Raw genomic sequence first — 25,014 nt, forward strand, 5'->3', positions numbered from 1 at the left:
TGACTGACGTATCGCTAACATCCAAAGATGGGGGCAGAAGAGAGGAATAAAATATGCCAGAGGCGCAAATTGACGTTTGACACTTGGTCGACAGTTTCGAGGTGATATCGGACGAAGATGCGCTCATCTTCGATTGCCCTCTTCGCAGCGTCTGCGCTTGCGCAGACTCAATATGGCGAGAACCATGTCAATGTAAACCTTGACTCGCAGCTTGTGGAGCAGACAGCCTTTCCAGCGCCGGATGTGACACTCCTGAGTCCGGCGTTCTTGCCAAACGCTTCGTTTGATCCGGGATGGACAGAAGGAACCGAAGGCGCGACCTCCCATTACAAGTTGGGTACGTCGATGATGGATGTGCAGATCCGCTACAGAAACGAAATCTAACTCAAGCAGAGGAATTTATAAGCCGCCTTGCGACAAAGAACCCTTCATGGATGACCTACGACGTAGCCGACTTCCTGAGCGAGGAGGGCAAGACATTCCCATACGTCTACCTATCAACGTCAGCATCAAACGCATCTACCGGTTACGCCACCTCTGGAAAGTTGAGAGTATGGATTCAAGGCTCAGTTCATGGTAACGAGCCGGCAGGCGATGAGGCTACTTTGGCCCTTCTCGGTGCCATGGACAATGATCCAGAGTGGGCTGCCAGCTTCCTTGAGAAGATGGACATCATCGTGTTACCACGCTACAACCCGGATGGAAACGCTTACTTCCAGCGCACCTTGGCCACAAATTTCGACCCGAACCGCGACCACACGAAGCTTGCGCGCCAGCAGACCCGTGATATAAAAACATGGTTCAGCAGCTTTTCCCCACATGTCGCCATTGACATGCACGAGGTAAAATCAGGTTGAACGGGATGCATGTGTACCATATGCTGACTTTGTTTCTGTAGTATGGTGCCGCAACACGCTACTCTGGCAACTATAGTAATGCTGCAGATGGCATGTACAGCGCAGCCAAGAACCTCAACATTCATCCATCCATCCGCGCTCTCTCCGAGACGGTCTTTGCTCCTGCCATCAATGCGTCTCTCCTCTCCCAAGGTTTACGTGGGGAGCCCTACGTCACCGCTGCGCGAACAAACCCACCTCGGCTTGAGGAAGCAGGGACCGATGCGAAGATTGGACGCAACGCAATGGGACTGACACAATGCGTGACGTTTCTCTTCGAAACGCGCGGTATCGGCATTGCGAGCCAAGAGTTCAAGCGTCGCACCCTCGCAGGATTGCAGATGATTCTTGGTGTGCTAGAGACTGCTCGTGATGAGCCTGATGTCAAGGGAACCATCGAAGGGGCCATTTCAGAGATCATCACTAGCAAGGAGGATATCGTTATTACCGACTACACCACCTTTTCGAACCGCACGTACACCATGGTCGATCGTCGAACAGGTGAGGTAGTCCAACTACCCATTGAGTTCGCCAGCACTACGCCTGCGACTGCCAACATGACCCGCACTCGGCCTGAAGGGTACGTTATTCCTCGCGCTTGGGCTGACCTCGCCGAACGTCTCAAGATCTCTGGATTGGAGGTCGAGACCATGCCTGAGGTGTTCCATGGAGAGATTGAGGCATACAACATCACTTCTTCAAGCCTCGCTTCATCGTACTACGAGGGCGCTATTCTCAACACCGTGACCACAGAGACACTTGTTCAAGATGTTCAACTTTCAGCAGGTAGCTTCTTCGTGAGCAGTGCGCAGAAGAATGCAGGACTAGCTTTTGTCGCGCTGGAGCCTGAGAACATCGATTCTTATGTGTCCTTTGGCATTGTGCCTATGGGGGTTGGAGATATATATCCCATTTTCAGGAAGGGTTGAAGACGAGTGCCTTTGTCATCACGTGCCAACTTTGGCTCATTAGCATAAATAGACTAAGAAATGTAGCCTGATCGCAGCTGACATGTTAGCCGGTACTGGCTGGGATGAACTCAAAATCGGGAAAATTGTGGCAAGCTTTGAAATGACGATGTTGAGGAGGAGTGAACTTATATTTAAAGGGTGACAAGTATTGCAGATATGAGTAACTGCTAGGAACATCTCTAGGCCAGGATACTCTCGAGTCCACAAGACACTCTCAAAGAAGCCACTCCCTCCACCACGTAACCGCCCTATCCTTCGCCTTGACCATGGCCTCCCTCTCTCCTGGAACCGTCTCGTCCCCCTTTGTCAAACATCCATGACTGACACCAGGGAAGTGTACCCACTCCATCGGCAAACTCTTCTTTTCCAACACCAACTTCTTAAAAGCATACAGCTTCATCTCATCGGAGAAGATTGCATCATGCTCAGGCTGTAGGAACATGATCGGCACGTTCAGGCCATCAAAATCCGCCTCGGTAATCATGGAAGGGTGAGCGCAAACCACGCAATCGACCAGCCTCTCCGTCGCGAGACGCAACACGGCCCAACCGCCCCAACAGTAACCCGCCGCTCCGATCTTCTTGTAGCCAGAATCTCGGAGTGCTTGGACGCAGGCGAAGACTTCGGGCTCGCGGACGGAGCGGCTGTTGCGTGCTTTGAAGCCTTCCATGTCTAGTTCAGCCCACTTGCCGGCTTTGATTAGGGAGGAGTCAAGAGACTCGCCACCGAAGAAGTCAGGCATATAGACTGTCACGTTTGCCTGCGTGTCAACCGTATTAGCAACTTGACTTGAAACCATAGATGAGTTTGGAGACGAACTTCTTTGGCAAAGTGGTCAGCCAGAAGACGGTTGTTCTTGAATCTCCAGCCCAAGCCATCATGGATGATAAGGACGGCAGCCTCAGAGTTCGATCCGGTGATGTAGGTTGGGTTGTCTGCGAGCTTCGCTTCGTGACCGCTCGGGGTACCGGTCCAGTTGAATGATTTGAGACAGCAAGGTTCAAAACCTCTTGGAGATGTCATGGTGTGAGCGCTGTATGCTTTAGACAGAGATTAGCCCAAGAGAATATGAAGTATATGCCAGAGAACGTTGGTCTAGTGTTGTAACGGGCAACATCTGTTCCTGTACGGTGTAGGATTTATATCTTGCCCAAATCCGAGCATCATGAAATCCGAGTACCTCATAGCCCGAGTGTCACATAAACCGAGTATGATGGAACCACCAACGTCAACGCCGTAACGGGGTTATCGCTGGCTATGCGTAGGTAAATTCCGATGGTATATACGGATCGGATGGTAGCATGCGATGCCAGTGTCAGCACTATGATCAGACGCCAACCTGAAAGCGTACAAGAATCGGTTCGCCGAGTGGGTGGGGTTTGAGAAGGTTGAACAAGCGAGGCCCGGAGTTAAGGTTGGCTTTGTGCCGACGAATGCCCGAACCAATGATTACTATTCTTTTCGAACAATTGACTCGTCACTGTGGATATACAAGTATTGTTTACAGCAAGAAATTGGGCGCCTAAATCATCTGCGTGTCTTGATACAAAGTCATGTGTCGTGAAAGTGAAAGGATAGGAAACGCCTGTTGAAAGGCTTATGCGTCTAACGATGCAACGCAATATGCCCGCCCACCTAATATAAAGTGAGAGTGATGAACTCCTCACGCAAACGCCAGTCCCATGTAACGCCAATGTGCAAAGTCGTGCAACGGTAGCACATGATGCGGTGAATGAAGTCAACTGTGACTTCGACTCTTCCGGACTTTCTCGCCCAATGTCATCCCTACCGCCTATTGATAAGGTTCAAGAATTCCTGACGAGTCTTGTCTCGTGACCGCATGCATCCGAGCATGCAGCTTGTAGTTGTTGTTGCGCCCGTCTTCTGAACGCCGCGCATGACCATGCAGAGATGGCTCGATTCGACTACAACTGCGACACCTTGTGGTTGAAGCATCTCAGAGAGGGCGAGAGCGACCTGTTTGGTGAGGCGCTCTTGTACTTGGAGACGGCGAGCAAACATTTCGGCGATACGAGCGAGCTTGGACAGACCGATCACGCGGCGGTTCGGGATGTAGCCGATATGCATCTGTACAAGAGGTCAGTTGTCATTTTCTGGTACTGCATGAGACGGGAGGATGTCAGAACTAACCTTGCCCATAAAGGGAACCAGATGGTGCTCGCAAAGGGAGAAGATCTCGATGTCCCTCACAATGACGAGCTCGTCATGGTCCTCGTGGAAGACAGCACCGTTGACGATGTCGCGCAGGTTCTCTTCGTAGCCCTTTGTGAAAAAGAGCAACGCTTTCGCGTAGCGCTCTGGTGTGTCGAGCAGCCCCTCACGGTCGGGGTCTTCGCCCAGACACTCGAGCATAGTCCTGACAGCGCCAGACAGCTTCTTGAGGTTCGCCGCCTTCTCCTCTTCGGTTGCCTCCTTCCTCTCCCGCGTACCCTTGCTGGGCCAGCTAAGCCCGTCGAAGTCGATGGTGGGGTGCTGCGTGTACGGGCTGTGGGCCCGGCTGGTCGCGAGTGGTGTCTGCGCAACGGTACCCTCGAAAGGGTCCTCGGCATCTACTTGACCATTTGCCATGACATGGCGGTTGTCAGTGTGCATGTTCGCGACGGAAGACTTCGCGGGGAAGTAGCTAGTCGGCCCGTCAAAGTTTACTGGCTGGCGACCCCGGTTGGACGTCTCTATAGCATGAAAGAGGTGTTCTCGCTCCTTCTTGTCGCGCGCCTCGGTGGTAAGTCTGAGGGGGGATCCGCCGTTCATCATATGTGAGGGGACCGCGGACTTGGGCTTGGGCGAGTCGGAATCCATGATGGCGGGGGGGTTGGCTGGACTTTTAACTTTTTTTGTGGGGAAGAAATCTGTACTAGGTGGAGGAGGATAAAAACTACAGAGTCAGAGAGGGCACAAGGGCCAGGCAAGCATGTTCGGACTGGCGCATGGCTTCCGCAGAAGAATAGTACTGCGGCCCGGGTCTGTATGACTACAATGGAATAACTTTGTCCTAAGCGTCGAAATAGGGACTAGCGTTCCGTACTTGCAATGACGCCACACCTTCCTCACGCTCTGACCAGGTCTGCACGTGATAAGCGGGCAGGCGAGCAGCAGGGCAGGAGCGCCAGTCAACACAACTACCACCCATTCCATACCCAACCCTCCATCATCATCAACACATGCTTCGCTAGGTACGCACAACATCGCCAATACCGCTGGCGCCTCGTTTGATATTCACGACATCTAGCGACGATGCAGAGGATGGGCAAACCGCCATGAAGAGGCCTTTTTAAGGGCCCTTGCTTGGTCCCCGCAGCTTCACCTTATCGTACCACCAGCACGGCGCATTCTCTACAGCACCGCCCATCTATATTCTCGAGCCACGGCGCAATCTATGACGCGTCACCACACCATGGTGCGATATGCGTCGAGGGAGGACAGGGCCTCCACTGGCGACGGTGGTGAAGGTGGATTGTCACAGTTACCTCGGCCTCCTGCTTGGACATGTTGATAACACGCCTGCGCAGTCGTGTACTAATTACGCACTGTGCCTCACTCTTGACATATACTGCGTCTAACTCGCGTCGTGGATGGGCTTTGTCTCACCTGCTTGTCGCTCTCAACCCTCAGTTCCCCCTCCGGGCCAGGGCGACAATTACCATACGCATGTCACTCACCTGCGTATGCTTCTGGCTTGTGCTGGAACATATACACGTTTGTCGCGTCACTTGTCTTTGACGACTGCTTGGACGACAAGGTGAGCCTGGTTCACGTATTGAAGCTTCTCGCGTCTGGCTGCCTGTGGAATACCTCAGACCCAAAGGCTCTAGGCCGCAAGGTTACATCTACGGCGCTTCCAGCATTCGACCTACACCATTTTCCCTCCCTTGCACAAGACGAGGTATTGAGTTCCCACGTCATGTGCATGCTTGCCTGGCTCGTCGCAGCGTGCGAATGCTCACGACAAGCGATGATTACGACGACCTCAGTTGAATCACAACAAGATCAGTGTCTGGGTCAGCCAAGATTCATCTCTTAGTGTATTCCGTTATTGTGGTCTGATTATCGTCCTCCCAGAGTTGCTATGGTCTGCTGCTGAGAAGTGCTTTCTCTGTTGCTTCCAAGGGGCAGGGTGGACTTCGGCAAGGTAGCGGTGGTATTGCTTCGCATGTTTTATGTAGATGTCGTGAAGCCGTATGGCACATCTGGTGGACAGCAGCATGATATACAAAGTAGAAGACGTGGGAAGGATGTGCTGAAACAGATGAAATCGGGGAGCAGGCTGGAATCTTGGGCGGCATGGAGGGGCTTCCATGCACAGAATGAGGGCGACCTTGATCACGGGGCTTGGCGCTGTCGATAGCGGCTGGCGAAAGACCGACGAGCGAGAAGGCACTGCAGCGTCTGCGGCCACGACAGCAACATCGAGGAAAGCGCATCACCGGCAGCACATCTGGGAGTGTATTTCAGTCGCAGCCGCATCTTTTGTTGTTTTTCAGTTCTATTACTACTTCGTCGTAAGGCTGAGAGCAAGGTGCTTGAGTTCCTTGTTGCTCGGTTAGGCCGTGGCACTTTGATCCGCGGACCTCTTGATGCTGCAACCTTGCGCTTTCTGATGACCTTCCTGCCTCTATGGCTGCCCTGCGACGGGCTCAGGATATAGACCAGTGGAGACCAGAGGACTCGTCTACTCGGGATAGCGAGCGATCCAGGGAACGGTCACGGGAGAGGAACATCGAAGCCCGAACATCGTCACCAGTGCCACGAGCTGCCAGAGACTCCTCCAGACATCGCGCACCAGACACGCACATCCGATCATCGGCCAGGCACGTGCGAGGACGTTCTCGCGAGGGAAGTTTGAGTAGAGAGCGCGCGCGTCGCCGCAGTCGCAGCACCTCTGGGGAGGACCGCTATCGAGCTTCGAAGAGGGAAGCCAGCGCAGACAGGGTTTCCCACTCACATCGACACCACCACCACCATCGCGACACGACTCCATCCTCAAAACGCCACCACCCGCGTTCTCCATCTCCGAGAGGCTCCGCGAAACGCGTAAAAAGACAAGGGAGTCGTAGCTCTATACGCTCCACGTCCAGATCACGACGTGCGTACTCGCCGGGTCGACCTCCCAGCAGGGCATACTCTCCACGACCTGCACGCTCCGACCGCGACCGACCGCCTCGAAGGCCCACGCCCGATACATACTTCCCGACGGCTTCAAATCGTCGCCGCTCTCCCTCTGTCGATAGTCATTATAGGCCAGTGGCGCATCGTTCACGGAAGAGATCAGTTTCACTGGAGAGGAGATCTAGGCGTGAAATATCGCCTCGGCGAACGTCACCGAGAAGGACTGATCGTAGGCCTATTTCGCCGTTCGACGACCGCAGGGAACGATCATACAAGTCTTACAACAACCGCGACAGGGCAAGAAGTCGCAGTCGAGCTTCCAGACGTGCTCGATCTCCCTCTCGCCCACCTCGTAGACGATCTCCAGATTCAGTTCGCAGAGACTCACCGCCCCCGTGTAGGAGTCGCTCACCTCGCTCATCCCTTCGACGTCGTTCATCCCGATCGCCCTCTTTTACATCAAGACCGCGCCAACGTTTGGACAAAGGAGCAGATCCTGGCAAACCTGCCCTCGCAGATAGGATCACCTCACGCCGAGGCTCACCAGCACCTGGATCAGGGTACAACTCTGACGCATCCAAGAGCCGGGAGGACCAAGGCAACATGAGGGGAGCATATCATTACCAGGGACGTGGTGGGTTTCAGCAATCCCCACCGTATCCTGCCCAGAACCAATATTCTCCTCAAAACCAGTCCCCTTATCATGGTGGTCGAGGCGGTTGGAACAACCAGCCATATCCTAATCAAGGGTTAGTCCTAGTCCCGTTGGCCTTTGGTCATTCCCATGCTGACATCATCAGGTCTCCCATGCAAGGCTATACCCCAAACCAGTCCCCTTACCATCAAAACCAATCACCCGGTTACTATCCAAATCAGTCGTATCCACAACCTGGCTTTCAGAACAGTCCTCACCGCGGAGGTCATGGCAGTTACCGCGGCAACAACTTCAATGGTCCCGACCGACGCATGTCAGGCCCTGGCGCAAATCCTCCGTTTGGCGGACCTGGTGGACGAGGGCGTGGTACCGCGCCTACACAATTTTCAAACCTGTCATGGACGCCAGCATCCGGCACTCGAGGCGGCCGCCCCGCCACTGAAGCACCACGTCCACAACCGGCTGTCGCATCCCAAGCCCCTGCTGATTCTGCATCTGTCGACGCCGACGATAATCCATTTCGCCCATCCAAAGACTTGCGCGTAGAAGACGAAGGCCCTAAAGAGGAAAAAAGACCGGCGAAACCTCCGACGGCGCCAAAGTCAGGGTTTGGGTTTTCGTTGAAGACAAAGAACCCAGTACCACCAGCGAGTAAAGCAAAGCCTGGGTTGGAAGAGTCCGAGAGACCAGAACCAGTTCCTAAAGAATCTCCTCTTGCTCCCAAGGCAAAGGTGGTAGCCCCAGCGCGTGAAGCTTCCCCCCGCCGCCCGGAACCAAGAAGCGACCGAGATCGAGACTTCAGGGACAGAGGTTACGACAGCGGTCGCGAGCGGGACAACAGGGAACGAGACCGACGATATGACAACTATTACGACCGGAAACCGGCTTACCGAGATGTACGGGATCCTCGCGATAGAGACGCTCGAGATATGCGGGATCCTCGAGAACCTCCATATTATCGTGGCAAAGAGCGGGACTTCCGAGAGCCACGAGACAGAGACTTGCGTGACCCGAGAGACATGAGAGACCTACGCGATGTTCGTGAACGGGACCCTCGAGACCTGCGAAGCCCTCGAGATCCCCGAGATATCAGAGATCGCAGAGAGCCATACCCACCACGACGACCTGACGATAGGCGGTTTGACCCGCGCCCTGACCCGCGCTCCGATCCGCGACCTGCTCGAAGGACACCACCTCCTCAAGTACCGAAGACAAAGATTGTTACAAGAAAACGCATGAAGCCCCGACCTACTCTGGTTCCTGAACATGCAGCTTCGGAGTCAGTGTATTACAGGAAGCCAGGTAACGAATCGGTAGTTGGATCCGGTACGTACGGGAAGGTGTTCAAGGGTGTCCATGTTTATACAAAGGACATGGTTGCCCTCAAGAAGATCCGAATGGAGGGTGAACGCGATGGCGTAAGTACATCCAACAAGTGATGACACGACAATGCTAACAACTATTAGTTTCCGGTCACCGCGATTCGCGAGGTCAAGTTGCTGCAATCTCTCAACCACGCCAACATCGTCAATCTACGAGAGGTCATGGTTGAGAAGAACGACTGCTACATGGTTTTCGAGTACCTATCCCACGATCTCACTGGTCTTTTGAATCACCCAACCTTCAAGCTTGAACAATCACACAAGAAAGATCTGGCAAAACAGCTCTTCGACGGTCTAGACTACCTCCACCGTCGCGGCGTTTTACATCGAGACATCAAAGCTGCGAACATCCTGGTATCAAACACCGGGCAGTTGAAATTGGCAGATTTCGGTCTCGCACGATTCTACGCGAAGAGCAGCAAGCTCGACTATACGAACCGAGTCATCACCATCTGGTACCGATCACCGGAGCTGCTGTTGGGAGAAACTCAGTATGGGCCGGCTGTTGACATTTGGTCAGCCGCTTGCGTACTGGTGGAGATCTTCACACGACACGCTATCTTCCCAGGAGATGGTGGCGAGATCAACCAGTTGGACAAGATCTATAACATACTGGGCACGCCCACCGTGCAGGACTGGCCTGGCATCGTTGATATGCAATGGTTTGAACTACTGCGCCCAACCGAACGGAAGCAGTCAACTTTCGAGGAGAAGTACAAAGATCGTGTTAGCCCTATGGCCTTCGAGCTCCTCCAGGCCATGTTCCTTTTCGATCCCAACGCGCGACCCACGGCCGCCGACGTACTCGAGCACCCTTTCTTCACAAGCGAGGCGCCGCCACCGAAACGCGCTGATGCGCTGAAGGAGCTGGAGGGTGACTGGCACGAGTTCGAGAGCAAAGCCCTCCGGAAGGAGAAAGAGAAGCAAGACAAAGAGGCGCGGCGTGTTGCGCGGGAAGAAAAGGACACAGCGAGGAAAGACGAGGGTAAAAGACGCGCTGACGCAAATGTAGGGGAAGAAAGGGAGGCTAAGCGAGCGAAAAGCGGTGATGCGACGGCGTAGAGTGCTGGGATATCTCATCCGAAGCCGCGATAGCGAAGCTGATTAGATAGCGTAATGTTTGTATGGCTAGAGGTATGTTCAATCTTCGCGCGACTTTGAGACGGAATACAATATATGTATGTCCATCACACTTCTTGAATAGATATAAGATACCTTTTCTCCACTTTGACACTACATGGCTCTTCCATCGTTCTCTAAAGCAGTTGTTAGTAGCAAAGTCTACTGAGTGGAGAGATGGTACGGTCAAAGGTGTCTGGCCGACTTTAAGACCTTATTTAGTTACCATGTGGAGATCATGGAACTTTCTCTCGGCCGCTCCTTGAGTCCGACAAGCATCTTACCAAAGAGAGATGGAATCATTATGCACCTGTTCTCCCATTTCTGCTGTCCGCGGATCTTTTTGACCCTCAATCTCGTAACGGCCAAGGGGTGACCCTGGCGTAAGTCGTGCATCGGCGTACCTGAACCAGCAGATCGTAGACGGGCCTGTGTGCGTAAGAGACCCTTTAAATCATCGCCATAGCTGACCCTCCTCAACACAGAAAGTGAAGCATGGCCACGATCCTAGCCTGGATCTGATGTGTCTTGAGCTTGGGTTGATGATACGAAGAAGAGTTGTACGAAAGTTGTCATGCTGGAGAAGGCGCTAGTCCGGTGCTGCCCCACGCGGAGATGCCGAGAGACGAAGAACCGCATTGTCAGACTTGATATCTGTCAATCAGAAGCTCTATCGACGTGTCGGGAGCGCTCGCCGTAAGAAGTGGGGATAGTTTAGCGTGCATCTCAGCTGCGGTGGCTCAACATTCGGCTGAATACGGCATAGCACGGAAACTCCTTTCCCGTATTCGACTTGTCCTAGTGGACCCCTGCGTGGAAAGTGCCAAACTACGGGTAGGACTTGAAGGTTTTTGCTTGTGTCCGCGCGTTGTTATGATCCCTTCGAGACTGCTAAAGAGGTTCTCCCGTCACACACACACAATCTCCGCTGCCTTTTCTCTGTGGCTGGCTGGATTGCGCCACTTTTGTTTGCATTACCTCTTTAGGCGTGTAGAGCGCTCGATCAGGAAATAACAATCACGATGGTCTCGTGGCGGCCGGAAACGAGATTGGAATGGGCCTTTTTTGGCACTACTGCGGTGCAAGCCCTTACGAATATTACTATACAGACGTTCGTATCACCCCGCAAAGCCTAGCACTGGAACGATCGCCTAACGTCTCTAGGGTTATACTCATCGTCTATCTTAACTGGGTTAATTCAGTCGTATACCAAGTGCCACTCGCCTATGTCACGCCCTTGACGCTCGCTGTCAATACTTTGGGATGTCTCTTCCAAGTCATATTAACGCTTGATGCATATCGGATCAAGAATCACATCCAGGTCAGTGATGCCACCTCACGGAGTGCACGCAAAACAACTACTGACTTCGTACGTTCACGTTTAGATCTTCGCGCAATGCGTCGCCAACATATGCCTGTCAATCTCGACTGTTCTTCAATACGGCGAAATCCGACATGCAGCTGATAGGATCCTTCTTAATCACGACCAGTTCGGCACGCCTTTTGCGGATTTTGATTGGCCTTTCCGGAAGAAGGTTTCGATCGGCTTGATGGTTTGTCTAGTTGTCACATGCGTTTGCAGTGTCATCATGTGCTGGTTAGCCAGGGGACTATACCGTGAGTTTTCCTGGGCTTTGTACCAGCACGTCAGTCCTGACAGGAAGATACAAACAAAATACATGATCTATCAGGTAAGTGTTCCCACTATTGTCGTTTCCCGGCTATGCTAACCCGAAGCAGATCTATCTTGTTCTTCTCAAGCTCACACCTTACTTTGTTTTCGCATTCATATTCATTTACGCCTTCATCGACGTCCATTACGTGGAGCCCGAGTTCTCGTTGACTCTCTCGATCCTTCCGGCTACTCTTGTACATGTGGCTATCGCAGTCTATTTTGTAAGGCATGAGCGCCGGATTGGGATGGGGTTTGCTTTGGTGCGTCCTTCGATTCTTACAGACTGACACTCGCTAACACTTCATGTCGCAGCTCCTCCATGCCGCAACAATTGCATATCTGATTAGCAGACTGCTCGTTCTTTATGGACATACAATACTTTCTAAAACTCTGATGAAGGATGAGATGGTATTCTACTCTTGCGTTGCGCTGGGCTTCTCGGCTCTTGCGCTCGTTGTAGGAACTGTTTGCTTGTTCAACTTCAAGAAAGGACTGAAACCGATTCTGTTAGGCCAGGTGCAGCGCAAACCGCGAGCACATGAGCTAGAAGACGATTACTATGTTCAACGTCTAAATTATAACGTGGTGCCGTTGGCTGATCGCGATTCGCAGAGGTGGGCCTTGGACTGAGGAGTAACGTGTTCCATGTCAATGAAAACAAGACGCTTTTCTCATATAGATTTAATGACGGGGATCATAACGAGGCGGTTCAGGCTACATAGATATTGTAATTTACTAGCGCTGCCTAAGCCTTTTCTTGCACTTCGGTCTTAGTTTCCGGCACGCTCGAGTGCTCTCGACAACTATTGGCCGACTGCCATACATCAGCATATGGAGTTTCTTTTCGAGTAGCGGGTACGCGTTCAACGTTAGGTCGGGCTTTTGCATTGTGATGGGCCCGATGCCCTCGGTAAGCCCATCGTCGTGTAGAGAGATGTGTTTTACGTTGAAACAGTATTTAATCACATAATAAAGAGATTTTCCAGTATAAAAGGGAGCTGCAACGACCATTAAGAATTGAAGACGAGAACTTTCAGCACGTGGATGCTTGACGAATCGGGCAAGCCTGTGCCGTTGCAGGTGTCTATGGTAACGACGGGTTTGCCAAAAGCCTAGTCTAACGGTGTCCTCTTCAAAAGCCTACCTATTCAAAACACGCTCGTATTCCTTCCTTCCTTCATCACACCCACCCTCTACACACTGCAAGCCCCCATCGCTCGGTACTGGGTAGTCCTTCGCTACTACCCACGTCTGTGTGCCTGCTGATGAAGACTCAGTGAGATACATGTCTACGCGGTGACCACCACCCCTGTGTTTGGATGCCAGCTACAGAGGTATTGCTTAGCAGGCTTATTACTACAAAACATGATAACATACCAGCCAGCCTGAATTGCATTCACATATATACCAATCGTTTGCTTTGCAGCGGTCTCGAGGGTGTGCGCATGCTGATATGGATGTGAACTGAATCGACAAAATGATTGTTCGTGGTAGGAAGACTGGGCATGCGAGTAACGAATTCATGGCTTTTTTCCAAGACTTGAGGGTGGGCAAACTACCTCAATGCTTGTGTGTAACTATTATCATCAGTCGTCGTTCAATCTGGCTACTCGTTTGCCTCTGTCCGGGTAAAATCCCTTACCTCAAAGTGACATCTCCTGTATTCTGTGTGGTTATTGGGCAATAAACCTTTGTGTAATTTCGGATGATTCTGAATATGGTCTTGCAGGAACCAACCCGTAGCACAAGATAGGTTTGAAGCCTATCAGAAGATCCGGTGGAGAGCACTATATCAAGAATGCTCAACAGGTCACGTTAGGTACGACCTACTAGGAGCACACACAATGTGATTGAAATACATCAGATGTGATGCGGGCGAAAACATCCATGAGCGGATAAGAAAAGAGTGTGTGTAGTAGTTGCCGCGCGATATGCGGAATCGAGTAGCCGCGTCACTCCGGGCAAAACGTGACTCCGTAAGTCACTCTGGTGGTCTGAAGAAGCATCCAGAAGGCTGTACATTGACTTCTACATCCGTTAGTAAAATGATTGAGTAGCGGAACTCCCGGACCCACGTACCGTGTACCCACGTTCATTGCCCAGTGCGGATACCCGATTGCGTATGTACCATGAAGGAACGATGAAACTTCCGCCAGCGTGCATCACAAACAGCCATGCGCACAGCAAAGCCAAACGAGATTGACCCTGGAGATTTGTTGCTTTCTCTCCCCAAAGAACTACGGAAGGTTAGCAATGCAAACTCCTGTACTTCATTGCTTCTTCGCCGCCGATAGTGGGGGTCATGACTACATAAGTAGCGTCAACCACCTGGACCGGTAACCCTACCTAGATGATCACCACAAAAACTCGACGCGACGTTTCCCAACCGCCGGCTCTTCCATCGTCGCTTATTGTGAATATCGTGCTACAGATATCTTTCAGATGTGGGTCGTTCCTCAATGGCAGTCGTCATCTCATCGACCGGCCGTCCCCGACGTGATCGATTGCATTATCACGGTCCGATCCAGCGCTCCAAGAAGCATGATTGGCTCAGGACTTCTCCACTGCGTGGAAGGGCAAACGCTCGATTAGGACTATCGAAAGCTCAGGCGTCATGTAGCGGCCGAAAGAAGCAAGCGACGTCTAGCGATGGAGCGAGGGTGATAGCGCGGCCCGTCCCCCACATTTGATCTGCAATCTGCAGCATCGAGATACTCAGCCCTTGTGATCTACCCGCACCTGGTATCATCCAGTCGAGAATGACCCACCAAGCGAGGAGTGCTAGGCGACGGTCGCTGACCTTGCACTACCGAGGATTGCCATTGCATAGGTATGGCGACGCCCGGCCTGATTTGTCTTAGACGATGTTTGATCAAGCTGAACTCCTCCAACCATCATGGTTAACTCCACCTCCCAAGTCGCCGACACCCTACAGGACCGGTCCCACTTATCCCATGCATGGCTTCAAGCTGCTGTATATGCCTTTCCGGTAACAGTGAAGCGCAGCGAGCGGCAGCTGGGATGACTTCCCCAATTCGCCAGACGCTCTACGAATACTGCGTCATATCCACGAATCTGTCTTCGAGCATCAAGCCACAAGCACTTCGTCTAATCGCGCAACAGACGGCGCCAATGGACGCGTAGATATGCCGCTTAGATGCACTATCGTAGTATGTGGGCGGGGTATTGATTGACAGCATCGACAGCATCGACAGCATAAGTACCACTTTTCACTCATGCCCATCCTTTAGAAATTGGCATTTCAGTACTCTTTTCATTACAACAGTATTTTTCATGATCAAAAAATGGCCGACACATTTGCAGCCAATTCCGACATCACACCAGAAAAGCTTACTATCATGAAGCTCAAAGCTAGTGGAATCCGAGATGTCTTCTCTGAGCCTTCCTCACCTACAGGCAACCGATCCTTCTCGTTTGGAAACCATGCCAATGGTGCAAGTCACAGCTCATCCTTGACACGCCGTTCCACTCGGCAGACGAGCTCATCTTCACGCCGAGCAAGCAGCTTCCTCCAGTCACATCGGAGCAAGATGTCCACAGAGCTCACATCGCAAGCCGAGGGCAAGTTCTTCGCTCTGATGGATCTTATGTCTACTGCCTCCCGAGAGGCTTCTTCGCTAAAGGAGTCATGGTCTCGTATCATGGCTGAGCGAGACAGTCTCGTTCGCGAGAGGGATGAGCTTCTCATCACAGTTGAGGAAGTGACTGAGGAGATTCAGCGCAAGGAAGCTGAGCACTCGCACCACGGCCACGAGCACGGCGAGAGGAAGAGGCAGGTGGAGAAGCTCATACTTGAGCTCACTGCTGCACTTACTCAAGTGACCGACCACAAGAAGAAGCTCGCCGATCGGGACCGTGACCTTGAGAGCACCCGTCATGAGCTACATGAGCTTCAGAGCTCTGTCACTCTCACCCACGGCGAACACGAAAGGACTAGGTCTGAGCTAGAAGCTGCCTACTCCAGGTTGAAGATCTGTGAAGGCGAGCGCGACTCCGCTCGATTCGACTCGGAAAAGCATCACAGCGAACTTAGGACGCTTCTCCGTGAGCACACTGAGCTCAAGAGCAAGTACAGCGAGACTACTTCCAAGTTCGAATCTACTCGCAAGGAGGTTCTCACCCTTACCGATCGCATCAAGATGTTCGAGCTTGAGAGGGATGAGCATCTCCATGAGAAAGATCGCCTTCACGAGGAGCTGAAGCGTGCCAAGTTTAGAGTTGACGAGACTACTCGCGAGTACACTGAACTGACGGAGCGACATGACCGTGTACAACGCGAGCTCCACAAGCTTAAGGAGGTTGTCCGCGTTATCGAAACGGAGCGTGATGATCATGCCCTTACCATTGACGGTCTCCGCCGTGAGGTCAAGGCCAAAATCCTTGGCTGGGAAGAGTCCGATGCCCGTGCCAATGAGTTTTCACTCAAGTATGAACACATCAAGCGTGAGGTCGTCTCAGTCAAGGAGAAGTTGAGAGACCTTGAGCTTGAGCGCACTGAGCTTCGAGATGCCATCGACCGCTCTCGCGAGGACCATCGCCTCATCGTGATCGAGCGTGACCAGCTGAAGGAAGACCTTCATGACCAGCACCGCAAGGTTGAGGACGGTCACCGCCGTATCAACAACTTAGAGGAATCCCTCCGTCGCGCCGAGTTGACCATCACTGAGATCAGGTCCGAGATTCACACTCTTACCGAACGCAACAAGGTCCTCTACCGTGAGGGCGAGGACTCACGCGGCAAACACGGCCACCTCACCGGCGAGATCAACAGTCTCCAAGAAAAGCTAGTCATCTTCCAAACCGAGATCACCAACCTCAAGTACGCTCGCGACCGCGCTCACTCTGACCTCAACGCATGGAAGCACAAGTACGAGGAGATCACCGAGACTATCTCCACATACGACGACTCTTCCGCCGAATTTGAGTTTGAGATCACTTCTCTTCGCACTTTGCTCAATGAAGCTCGCGAACAAAAGGAACGTGCCATCTCGGCTCGTCACGCCGCCGATCGTGAACGCGACGAGTACATGGCCAAGTACGAAGAGAAGTGTCGCGAGATGGAGCGCTTCGAAGAGTCTGCCAGCAGCGTGTACCATGCGAGCAGCGGTGGAGCTCGTGGTGGCGCAAAGTCGATGACCTCTAGGGTAGTGTCGAGTGGAACCACGATCCATAACCATGGTGCATCTGGTGGACACAGCCATGGCCATGGTCATGAGCATACTGAGGGGAATTCTATCTTCTCCCATTAGCTGCTGTGAAGTTGAGCGACTGGGGTTCTGTTGCTGGACGGGCTGGCGCATGAGGGGCGAGGAGATTAGGAAACGGAGGAGCATTTTTGAGACGAGTAGGCCGGGTACGGCGGAGACAGTGAAGAGCGGATGACTGTCGATCGTTAGCGGTAGCTAAAAAAGTTCGTGCTAGGAACAAGGTAGTAATGATATCTAGATATGATTCTTACCTTTTGAGTTGCCTACAAGATCTGCCTTGGTGGTAGGCACAGAATGTCACATTGATGCTCTAACACAACGTGCATTGATGTCTAATCTAGAGCACATCACAACCGTCATCTTTGTATTAGAGACTTGATTAGTGATGGCAAAAAACCAGACTGAAAACATCACTCATTAGGTGACATGTGGCCTGCTCAGTCTATTAGCAACCACTCAAACGACTGGAAACAGACGCGACTTTCTTTTCGCAAGTCATGTATCTGTATATAAGACGAACGCGCTCAGATGGCATCCCTATTTTGGGTGCTAACCCTATGTATAGGACCTGGAGTCTGTTACTGAGCTAATTGCTTCCCACTAACCGGATATCATAGCACCTAAAGAATGGCCGCTATGCGAAAGCTGCCTGCTACTGCGATGATAATGCCACTTCTGTATGCGAACATGAAGAGGGACAGATGTGTACTTCCAGACCGGACCGGAAATAGGCTGCTTAACTGAAAATAACAGCCGCAGGAGGCGCAGGAGTACCACTGATCAGGCCATCCTCCTCGGCGCCATGGAAGAAATCCATACCGTCCTCAGAAATATTCTCAGGAACCACCATTTCTGTATGCACCTCAGTATGTACGTTGACAGCCCCATCCTGCTCCATGTCGACAACCTCTTGCACGCTCATCTCGATCCGGGGTATCGGCTCGGCGTTCTCGCTCTGGGCATCGTCTTCGGGAACGACGTGGATTCCGTTGGTCTGTTCGGGTACCTCGTCATTGTTCACGCCCTCTGGCAGTTCCTCGGCGCCCTCTTCGTCCTGTTGTGCGACAACAGCTTGGTTGTCCTCGTCGTCTTGAACACCGTCTTGTTGGCCATCCATACCGACACCACCATCATCACTGTAGTCTTGATACTGCTCTCGGTCTTGTTCTGAAGAGACCAAGACGTCTTGGCCATCCTCCACGACATCCTCCACGACTAAGCCATCTTCTTCTTGTTCCTCGTCTATCTCTTCTAGCTGCTCCTCGTCGGCTTCGATCAGGTCCTGGAGATATTGATCTACCTGCGCCACGTATTGATCTGGGATCTGGCGCAAGGTGTGGCCGCGCATCTTGCGAGGAGCAAGAGGCTTGGCGGGCTTCGTAGGTTTCTCGACTACAGCTGGCTTTGGAACAGGGGCGACATCCTTGGGCGGTCGTCCTCTTCGGGCGGTTGGCTTCGGGGCTGGCTTTGTGACGTGCTCTGATTTGACAGTCTTGGCTGGAGGTAGGCGGGTGCGCAGCTTGGAGCGCATGCGTGGATCAAGACGGCGGGCGATGTTGGGCTCAGCCTTGGTCTTTGTGAGAGGAGACGACCGCTTGCCGATTCGAGAGGGACCAGTGACCCGGTCGAGATCGAGGGCCGCAGTGCGCGCTGGTCGACCACGCTTGGGTGTAGCTGGCGGCGCGTTTGCGGTCACATCTGCTTTGCGAGGACGGCCTCCACGATTCTTGACGGGTGCTTGTTCTTGTACTGGTGCTTCTTCTTGTGCGGGCACAGCCTCTTTCTTGGGCCTTCCTCTACCCTTCTTGACTACAGGCGCTTCGATAAGAGGCTCAGGCTCAGGCGCAGGCGCAATGTTAGGCTGGCGACCGCGTTTCTTGGGCTTCGGCGCGTCTTGGACAACGGGCTCTTCAGTCTTCGCTTTTGCGGGACGTCCACGCTTCTTTGGTGGCTCAACAGCGGCTTCGACTGCATCGGCTCTGGACGCGCGACTCGGCTTGAGAGGTGATGCAATAGGCGCTTCCTCAGCTACCGCTGCCTTGCGACCGGGCACTCTACGTATTTTTGGCGGCATTGTGTGTTTGCGATCGTTGTTCGCGCACCTCACGATGAGCAATTGAGTATTGTGGTGTGCAATCAAAACGCGGTAAGTGAGGTTGCCGAAAAACGCGACTTGTCGGCTATAGGTGGGACGCGTGTGGTGGAGTCTCACTCACTAGCGTAGTCGCGGTGCACGTGGTTGGGAGTGCCCGGCAATAGGGTATGTGAGAATTGCCATTCATGTCAAATCTTCTCCAACTAAAGTATTATGTATCTAAATCTGCCTGCACGTCGTTTGTTTGTGGCTATCCAATTGCACTGAGCACCCATTTTCTGGTACCTACTTGCGCTTGCTGCTACGACCTTGTCCCGCCACAAAGGTCGACATTGGAGGCATAAAAACATCGCGAAGACACTAGACTTGTGTCATCATCTCAGTCGTCATGTCAGAATCACAGTTGGGCTCAGCAAACGTGTTTGCAAGTATTACAATATATTTACAGACTAAATTTGACCCCCAACTCCAAGACTACGCGCTGAGCCCAGAGAAGGTCTATAGTGGTCGGAGAAGAGAACTTTCTAGATGCAGACAGTACAAAGACAAATGGTCGACATATTTACAGATGACCAAAATATTCAAGATGCAACCAAGACGGGAAAAAGACAACATTTGATGAATGAAATAAGATAACGATACTACCAACGGTACCACTCTACCGCGCAATCTACTCCGCCTTCTTGCTAGCCTTGGTTCTCAACTTCATGAGACCGTACACCAGCGCGTAACTCGAGAGAGCGAAGATGACGCAGATGGCCGCATTCCTCCATCCGTAGTAGTAGTCGTTGAGGTTTACCGTGTACAGGTAGTCGCTTCCCTTGGTGTATTGGCAGACTCTGCAGTCTGAGGTAGCATCAGGGTTGACTAGGTTTGTGCGGCTTCCCGGGCCTGCCATCCACGCTTGCAGGTAGTCACTGCATGTTTGACCAGATGGGGGATCGAACATGGCGAACTCTGACTCGGAGCAATTGACATCCCATTCCCAATCGGCGAAGACGAGCAGCGCGCCCATCAGATAATTGAATGGGTTGAGGTAATAACTGGAACAGTGTTAGTAGGGTTGCTCGCTAGGTTCATGGTAATTTGGGGGTACTTACATCCAGTAGCGCCAGAATTCTTGGATTTGCGCATATGGCACAAGGACACCACAGAATGAGACGAGCACTCCGATGATGAGCGGGTTGACAAGCGAAGCAAAGACAGCGTTGGGTGCGTAGGCTGCAACGAACTGACCGATACCAGTGTAGATGAACTGGTAGACCAGCATGACGAAGAACACCGCACCTGCCTTGTTGGAATCGGTGGGAAGACCGGCAGTGTAGTAGAAGCAGAGGTAGTAGAGGATGGCGCAAATGATGAGGTACGGGATCTCAGAGACGACAAGACCGGTGACGAAAGCGATCCAGGAGTACATCTTCGACTTCTTCTCACGTGTTTCGTAGATGTCGCGACGGTCGATGAAGAGAGGTTGCAGTTGAGCAATAACACCTGGTGCGACGAAGATGTAGTTGAAAAGAGCAAAGAGGACGAGCTGCTGATCAGCTACAGTGTCGCCAATCTTCCAGAAACTGAAACCGATGAACAGCGCGGTACCAATGTGGAGGGCAAACTTGTTGTTAACGTAGTCGATGTTGCGGTACATGCTCACGTTCGCCCTGTGTGTAACAATCTTGGTCTGAGTCCAGAGATCCATGGCGAACTCATGGCCATCATCCGTGGTTCCGGGCTCTTTGCCAGCAGCGTCAGTGATGATGTGGTCGAGGTCCTGGTGCATGCGAGCCGCTTCAGGTGAGTCAAGCCAGACTTGATGCCAGTCTTTTCCGTGCGTGCCAGTTACCACGTCGATCATGTGCTCTGCAGGGTTGGCATTGGGAGGGCAGGGAGCGTCGTATCGACCGAAGTACTCCTTGATAGTCGCTGCGTTGTCACCGATGTCACCGAAGTAGACAGTCTTGCCACCCTTTGCGAGAAGCAGAAGAGTATCGAACTGAGCGAACAGAAGGGCGGAAGGTTGATGGATGGTGACCAAGACGGCTTGACCAACGTCGGCGAGCTTGCGAAGGAAACGAACAGTGTTGAAAGCGGCTTGACCGTCCAATCCAGCTAGAAAATGTTAGTGGTGTACTGAGAGTGTGATTACGTGGACTTACAAGTAGGCTCATCGAGGAAGATCAAGATGGAAGGCTTCGAAACAAGCTCAACACCAATAGTGACGCGCTTGCGCTGCTCGACTGACAAACCTGCTCCAACACGACCAATCAAAGTATGTTCCAAGTCGTGTAGTTCAAGCAAATCGATGATAGTGTCGACATAGGCAAGTTTCTCCTCACGGGGAGTGTCACGGCTTTGACGAAGTAGGGCAGAAAACTCAAGCGCTTCTCGGACAGTCGCAAAAGGCTCGTGAACATCGAGTTGCTCGCAGTAACCGGCAGAACGTTGGAATGAAACCGGGAGTGGTCGGCCATCTACCAAGATCTCTCCATGAATGGTACCGTCAGTCTTGCGTTGGGCAAGGACATCAAGAAGAGTGGTCTTTCCAGCACCAGATGAACCCATCAAAGCTCCCAACATACCGGGCTTGACGTAACCATGAACATTGTCCAACAGTGTGCGGTCGCCAGATGGGGTCTTGACAACATACGAAAGGTTGCGCCAGGTGAAGACGGAAGTGTTGCGCATAAGGTTGGCACTCAAGTCTTGGGTTTCAGTGGCTTTCTCGTTGCTGCCGTCTGTCCTGGGCGCTTTCTCGTTTCCTTGAGCTTCTACATCACCGGGTGTGATAGAGCGGGGGACCTTCTTCTTGTTCTCACGAGGGATCAGGAGAGATCCTCCAGAGCCGGCTGCGTCGTCCCATCGAAGTGTAAAGAAAATTGTGAGACCAACGAAGAGGAACCACCAGGCAAACAAGATTCCAACATTTCGCCAGATGTGTCCCTTCGAGTAGGAGAGGCTTCTGAGGTAATCATCACCACTAACCGAGGTAGCACCAGGCCTAGCGCCAGCAACACCTGCGCAGGCTTGGTTGACACCGTTCTGGTACTGAGGGAGGAAGTTCGGAATCAGGTTGGCATTGACACAGGGAATGTCTTGTCCGGAGAACTCGTTCGCCATCAAAGATTCAAATCCATAGGAGAGCGGGTCAATCCAGTAAATCCAGACGAACCATGGATGCATGTTGGGTTTCGGAATCTGGTAGCCGATGTATAGAATGAGAGCTGTAATCGAGAAACCAGAGACCTTGGAGGCAGCGTCGAAGTTGGGGAAGGCGGCACCAACCATGCGGAAGAACGCAGTCATGACGAAGGTGACAACATATACGACGAACCTGTGAAATTATGTTAGTATATAGCATCGATGGAGCAAGATCATCCGTTACTTACCAAGCAGTGAAGAAAGCAGCAGCTGTAGCCTTCAGAGCCACCATCCAGTACAGTACAATCATGAACATGGATACCTGGAAGAGTAGAATCGGCACATCAGCTGCGATCTGCGCAATACAGAAAGCTGCGGGGTTGTAAAAGGCAAAGTTCTTGTGTTTTGCGAGGATGGGGCGGCCGAAGAAGGAGTCCGTAACTTCCGACATGGCCAACAGCGCGTTGAACAGCAGAGCCAAGAAGAGAGCTCCTCCCTTGACAAACAGTCCGGACGAGTTTGCGGGAGCGTTGTAAAAGAGGGATCCGGCAATCTACAAGGTGAAAATCAGTAAGAGTCGAGCGCGAAGACATAGGCAGAAACTTACAAGTGCTTGGAAGAGCGTTGAACCTTGCTTGATGATGAACGTCGCTTTGTCACCCCAGAGGATTTGATATTGTCGAGCCACGCAAGCCTTCACCTGGTCGTAGAATGACACAGTCATAGGTGATGATGCTGGGAGGTGCTTGGACTTGTCTATCGCCATGGCTTCGATGAACAGCTTGGTGTTGGTCTTTGCCGCTTCGCTCGTAGGATATGACAGTTCCTGCTCCATGGCAGCCTTGATGGAAGACCGTTGATAAGCTTGCTCCAGCTCGATGTTGTTGCGTGGGAAGCCTTCGAATCCGGGACGGATCTGTCGCTCAGAAGGCACCGTGACACCGGTCAAGAAATCGGCCACGTTGGCACCCTCACTGCATACAAAGCCTTGCTCCTCCATGAAAGGGCGAGCTTGTTCGCGAGTGCCGTAGAAAACTTGCTTGCCTTCGTCCAGCACAAGGACTTTGTCGAAAAGGTCGTAGATGCCGTTACCTGCCTGGTACAACGTAACAATCGTAGCGATGCCCATCGCATCTGTTAGACACCTGAGAGCACGAGTGTACTCCAGAGCTGTGCTGGCATCTAGACCACGTGTGGAGTTGTCCCAGCAGGCTACGCTAGCGCGGTTGGCCAGAGTCTCGATGATAGAGACTCGTTTGCGCTCTCCACCGGAGACACCGCGAACGAAGGCATCGCCAACCTTGGTATCTTCGGTGTGAGAGATGCCCATGGAGTCCATCAAGAATGACTTGAACTTCTGGCGATACTCCTCGGGGTTTGCAGAATCCTTTGGTAAAGTGCGCGGGATGTTGAGTTTTGTAGCAAAGTCCATAGTCTTGCCTACTGTGAGGGTAGGGAAGAACAGCTCCTCCTCGGTGTTGATAACAATGTTGCCACGGTATTTCAGAGCCTCTTTGGCGTCCATGGAACCGAAGTGTACATCGCCATCGATTTGTGCGTAGCCTTTTCGCTTGTTGGCAAGCATCTTTAGTAGAGTGGTACATCCAGAACCAGGCCTTCCTAGGACCAGCAGCATCTCGCCAGGCTGCACGCTACCAAAGCTGTTGTCGAGGATTGTCTTCAACTCGGGCTTCTGTCGTGACTCCCTAATCTGTTGCGGGATGTTGAACTGACTGAGCACGTTCTCTTGCAAACGTGCGTCTGAAGGAACCACCTTGACGGATAGTCCACTCCATGTAACTCCTAGTCTTCGTCCCTCAGTAGGGTCGTTTTGTTGAATGTTCTTTACATCGTTTGCAAGCCTCCACTCTTCCACCTTCGTCTTGGCGGAATCGCTGTCTGTGATGTCTTCTTCCCGCTCTCGCTCGATATCATCGTCGTGTCGTGATTTGCCGGAGAATGTACGGGATATTGTTCGCATGATCTCCTCGCCAGCGCCGGCGGGTATGTTATAAGCACTGCTCCTCCTTCGCTCCATCTTGATGTTTATTCCACGGTTAGGCCAGAACTATACTCCGTATGTGAATCGACAATTAGGTATTAAAGAATTTATTTTGGAGTTTGGAGGTGACTGGTCTGGACAAACACTACTGGAATCAATATCGGGGTCGTTTTCATATAAAGGAGCCTATGGGAAACTGTTGTGGATACCGATCGTCCAGAAGAGTCTAGGGAGACTCGGGCGTTCACATCAGCGGCTCCGACTTTGCTGACGTCGCCAGGCGGAATTGTGTGTAGTCACTGCTTCAACCGTTGATACCGGACGAAGCAGGGACTTACTCCAGACAAGGAAGCCACGGGGACCGACCATAGCGGTACACCTGCATACGGCCAAACTTTGGCTGGTATGATTGGCACATGTATTCACCCCAGCAGCAAGAGCAAATTCGGATTTGTCTAGACTGCTCTGATGCTAGATCCAGGGTCAGCCACAGATAGCGTCCCTGTCTCCCGTTACTGGGCGCAGGTTACAGCGGGGCGGAATTGAAATTGCTGCTGATAGCGTTTCTTAGTAGAGAGCTTGAGGGTCAACTCGGGCTCGGCCGAGCGCGCGAAGCACCGAACAGCGACCCAAGACTTTGAAAACGATCAAAACCAGATCCCAGCGTGTCGGAGAGGCTCTCCACGTGGTTTCATCTAGTCGTAAAGATAGCCTTGTAACCATCGGAAT

General features: G+C 52.3%; 8 protein-coding genes across 8 annotated transcripts; 4 read left to right on the plus strand and 4 right to left on the minus strand.

Annotated features, from left to right (window-relative positions):
- Positions 1 to 117: 117 nt before the first annotated feature.
- AA0111_g10247 (Carboxypeptidase 2) lies at positions 118 to 1,825 on the plus strand (the record flags this gene model as incomplete). Its single annotated transcript, XM_028643975.1, has 3 exons — positions 118 to 337; positions 394 to 842; positions 899 to 1,825. The coding sequence occupies 3 exons, from the start codon at positions 118 to 120 to the stop codon at positions 1,823 to 1,825; spliced, it is 1,596 nt and encodes a 531-aa protein (XP_028502155.1).
- Positions 1,826 to 2,081: 256 nt separating this feature from the next.
- AA0111_g10248 (hypothetical protein) lies at positions 2,082 to 2,890 on the minus strand (the record flags this gene model as incomplete). The annotated part of the gene is made up of 2 exons (XM_028643976.1): positions 2,082 to 2,627; positions 2,687 to 2,890. 2 exons carry the CDS (start codon positions 2,888 to 2,890, stop codon positions 2,082 to 2,084), a joined length of 750 nt encoding a protein of 249 aa, XP_028502159.1.
- Positions 2,891 to 3,652: 762 nt separating this feature from the next.
- Positions 3,653 to 4,687, minus strand: AA0111_g10249 (GTP cyclohydrolase 1; the record flags this gene model as incomplete). Its single annotated transcript, XM_028643977.1, has 2 exons — positions 3,653 to 3,955; positions 4,019 to 4,687. The coding sequence occupies 2 exons, from the start codon at positions 4,685 to 4,687 to the stop codon at positions 3,653 to 3,655; spliced, it is 972 nt and encodes a 323-aa protein (XP_028502160.1).
- A 2,910-nt stretch (positions 4,688 to 7,597) lies between these two features.
- AA0111_g10250 (CTD kinase subunit alpha) lies at positions 7,598 to 10,093 on the plus strand (the record flags this gene model as incomplete). The annotated part of the gene is made up of 3 exons (XM_028643979.1): positions 7,598 to 7,743; positions 7,795 to 9,067; positions 9,116 to 10,093. The coding sequence occupies 3 exons, from the start codon at positions 7,598 to 7,600 to the stop codon at positions 10,091 to 10,093; spliced, it is 2,397 nt and encodes a 798-aa protein (XP_028502183.1).
- Positions 10,094 to 11,739: 1,646 nt separating this feature from the next.
- Positions 11,740 to 12,455, plus strand: AA0111_g10251 (hypothetical protein; the record flags this gene model as incomplete). The annotated part of the gene is made up of 3 exons (XM_028643980.1): positions 11,740 to 11,841; positions 11,891 to 12,085; positions 12,138 to 12,455. 3 exons carry the CDS (start codon positions 11,740 to 11,742, stop codon positions 12,453 to 12,455), a joined length of 615 nt encoding a protein of 204 aa, XP_028502207.1.
- Positions 12,456 to 15,130: 2,675 nt separating this feature from the next.
- AA0111_g10252 (hypothetical protein) lies at positions 15,131 to 17,095 on the plus strand (the record flags this gene model as incomplete). The annotated part of the gene is made up of 1 exon (XM_028643981.1): positions 15,131 to 17,095. One exon carries the CDS (start codon positions 15,131 to 15,133, stop codon positions 17,093 to 17,095), a length of 1,965 nt encoding a protein of 654 aa, XP_028502206.1.
- A 694-nt stretch (positions 17,096 to 17,789) lies between these two features.
- On the minus strand, positions 17,790 to 19,127 carry AA0111_g10253 (hypothetical protein; the record flags this gene model as incomplete). Its single annotated transcript, XM_028643982.1, has 1 exon — positions 17,790 to 19,127. One exon carries the CDS (start codon positions 19,125 to 19,127, stop codon positions 17,790 to 17,792), a length of 1,338 nt encoding a protein of 445 aa, XP_028502205.1.
- Positions 19,128 to 19,818: 691 nt separating this feature from the next.
- On the minus strand, positions 19,819 to 24,321 carry AA0111_g10254 (Brefeldin A resistance protein; the record flags this gene model as incomplete). Its single annotated transcript, XM_028643983.1, has 5 exons — positions 19,819 to 20,191; positions 20,249 to 21,254; positions 21,302 to 22,476; positions 22,532 to 22,836; positions 22,891 to 24,321. The coding sequence occupies 5 exons, from the start codon at positions 24,319 to 24,321 to the stop codon at positions 19,819 to 19,821; spliced, it is 4,290 nt and encodes a 1,429-aa protein (XP_028502211.1).
- Between the last annotated feature and the right edge of the window lie 693 nt (positions 24,322 to 25,014).

Source organism: Alternaria arborescens (assembly GCF_004154835.1).
Source record: "Alternaria arborescens strain FERA 675 chromosome Unknown contig_33, whole genome shotgun sequence".
Lineage (NCBI taxonomy): Eukaryota > Fungi > Ascomycota > Dothideomycetes > Pleosporales > Pleosporaceae > Alternaria > Alternaria arborescens.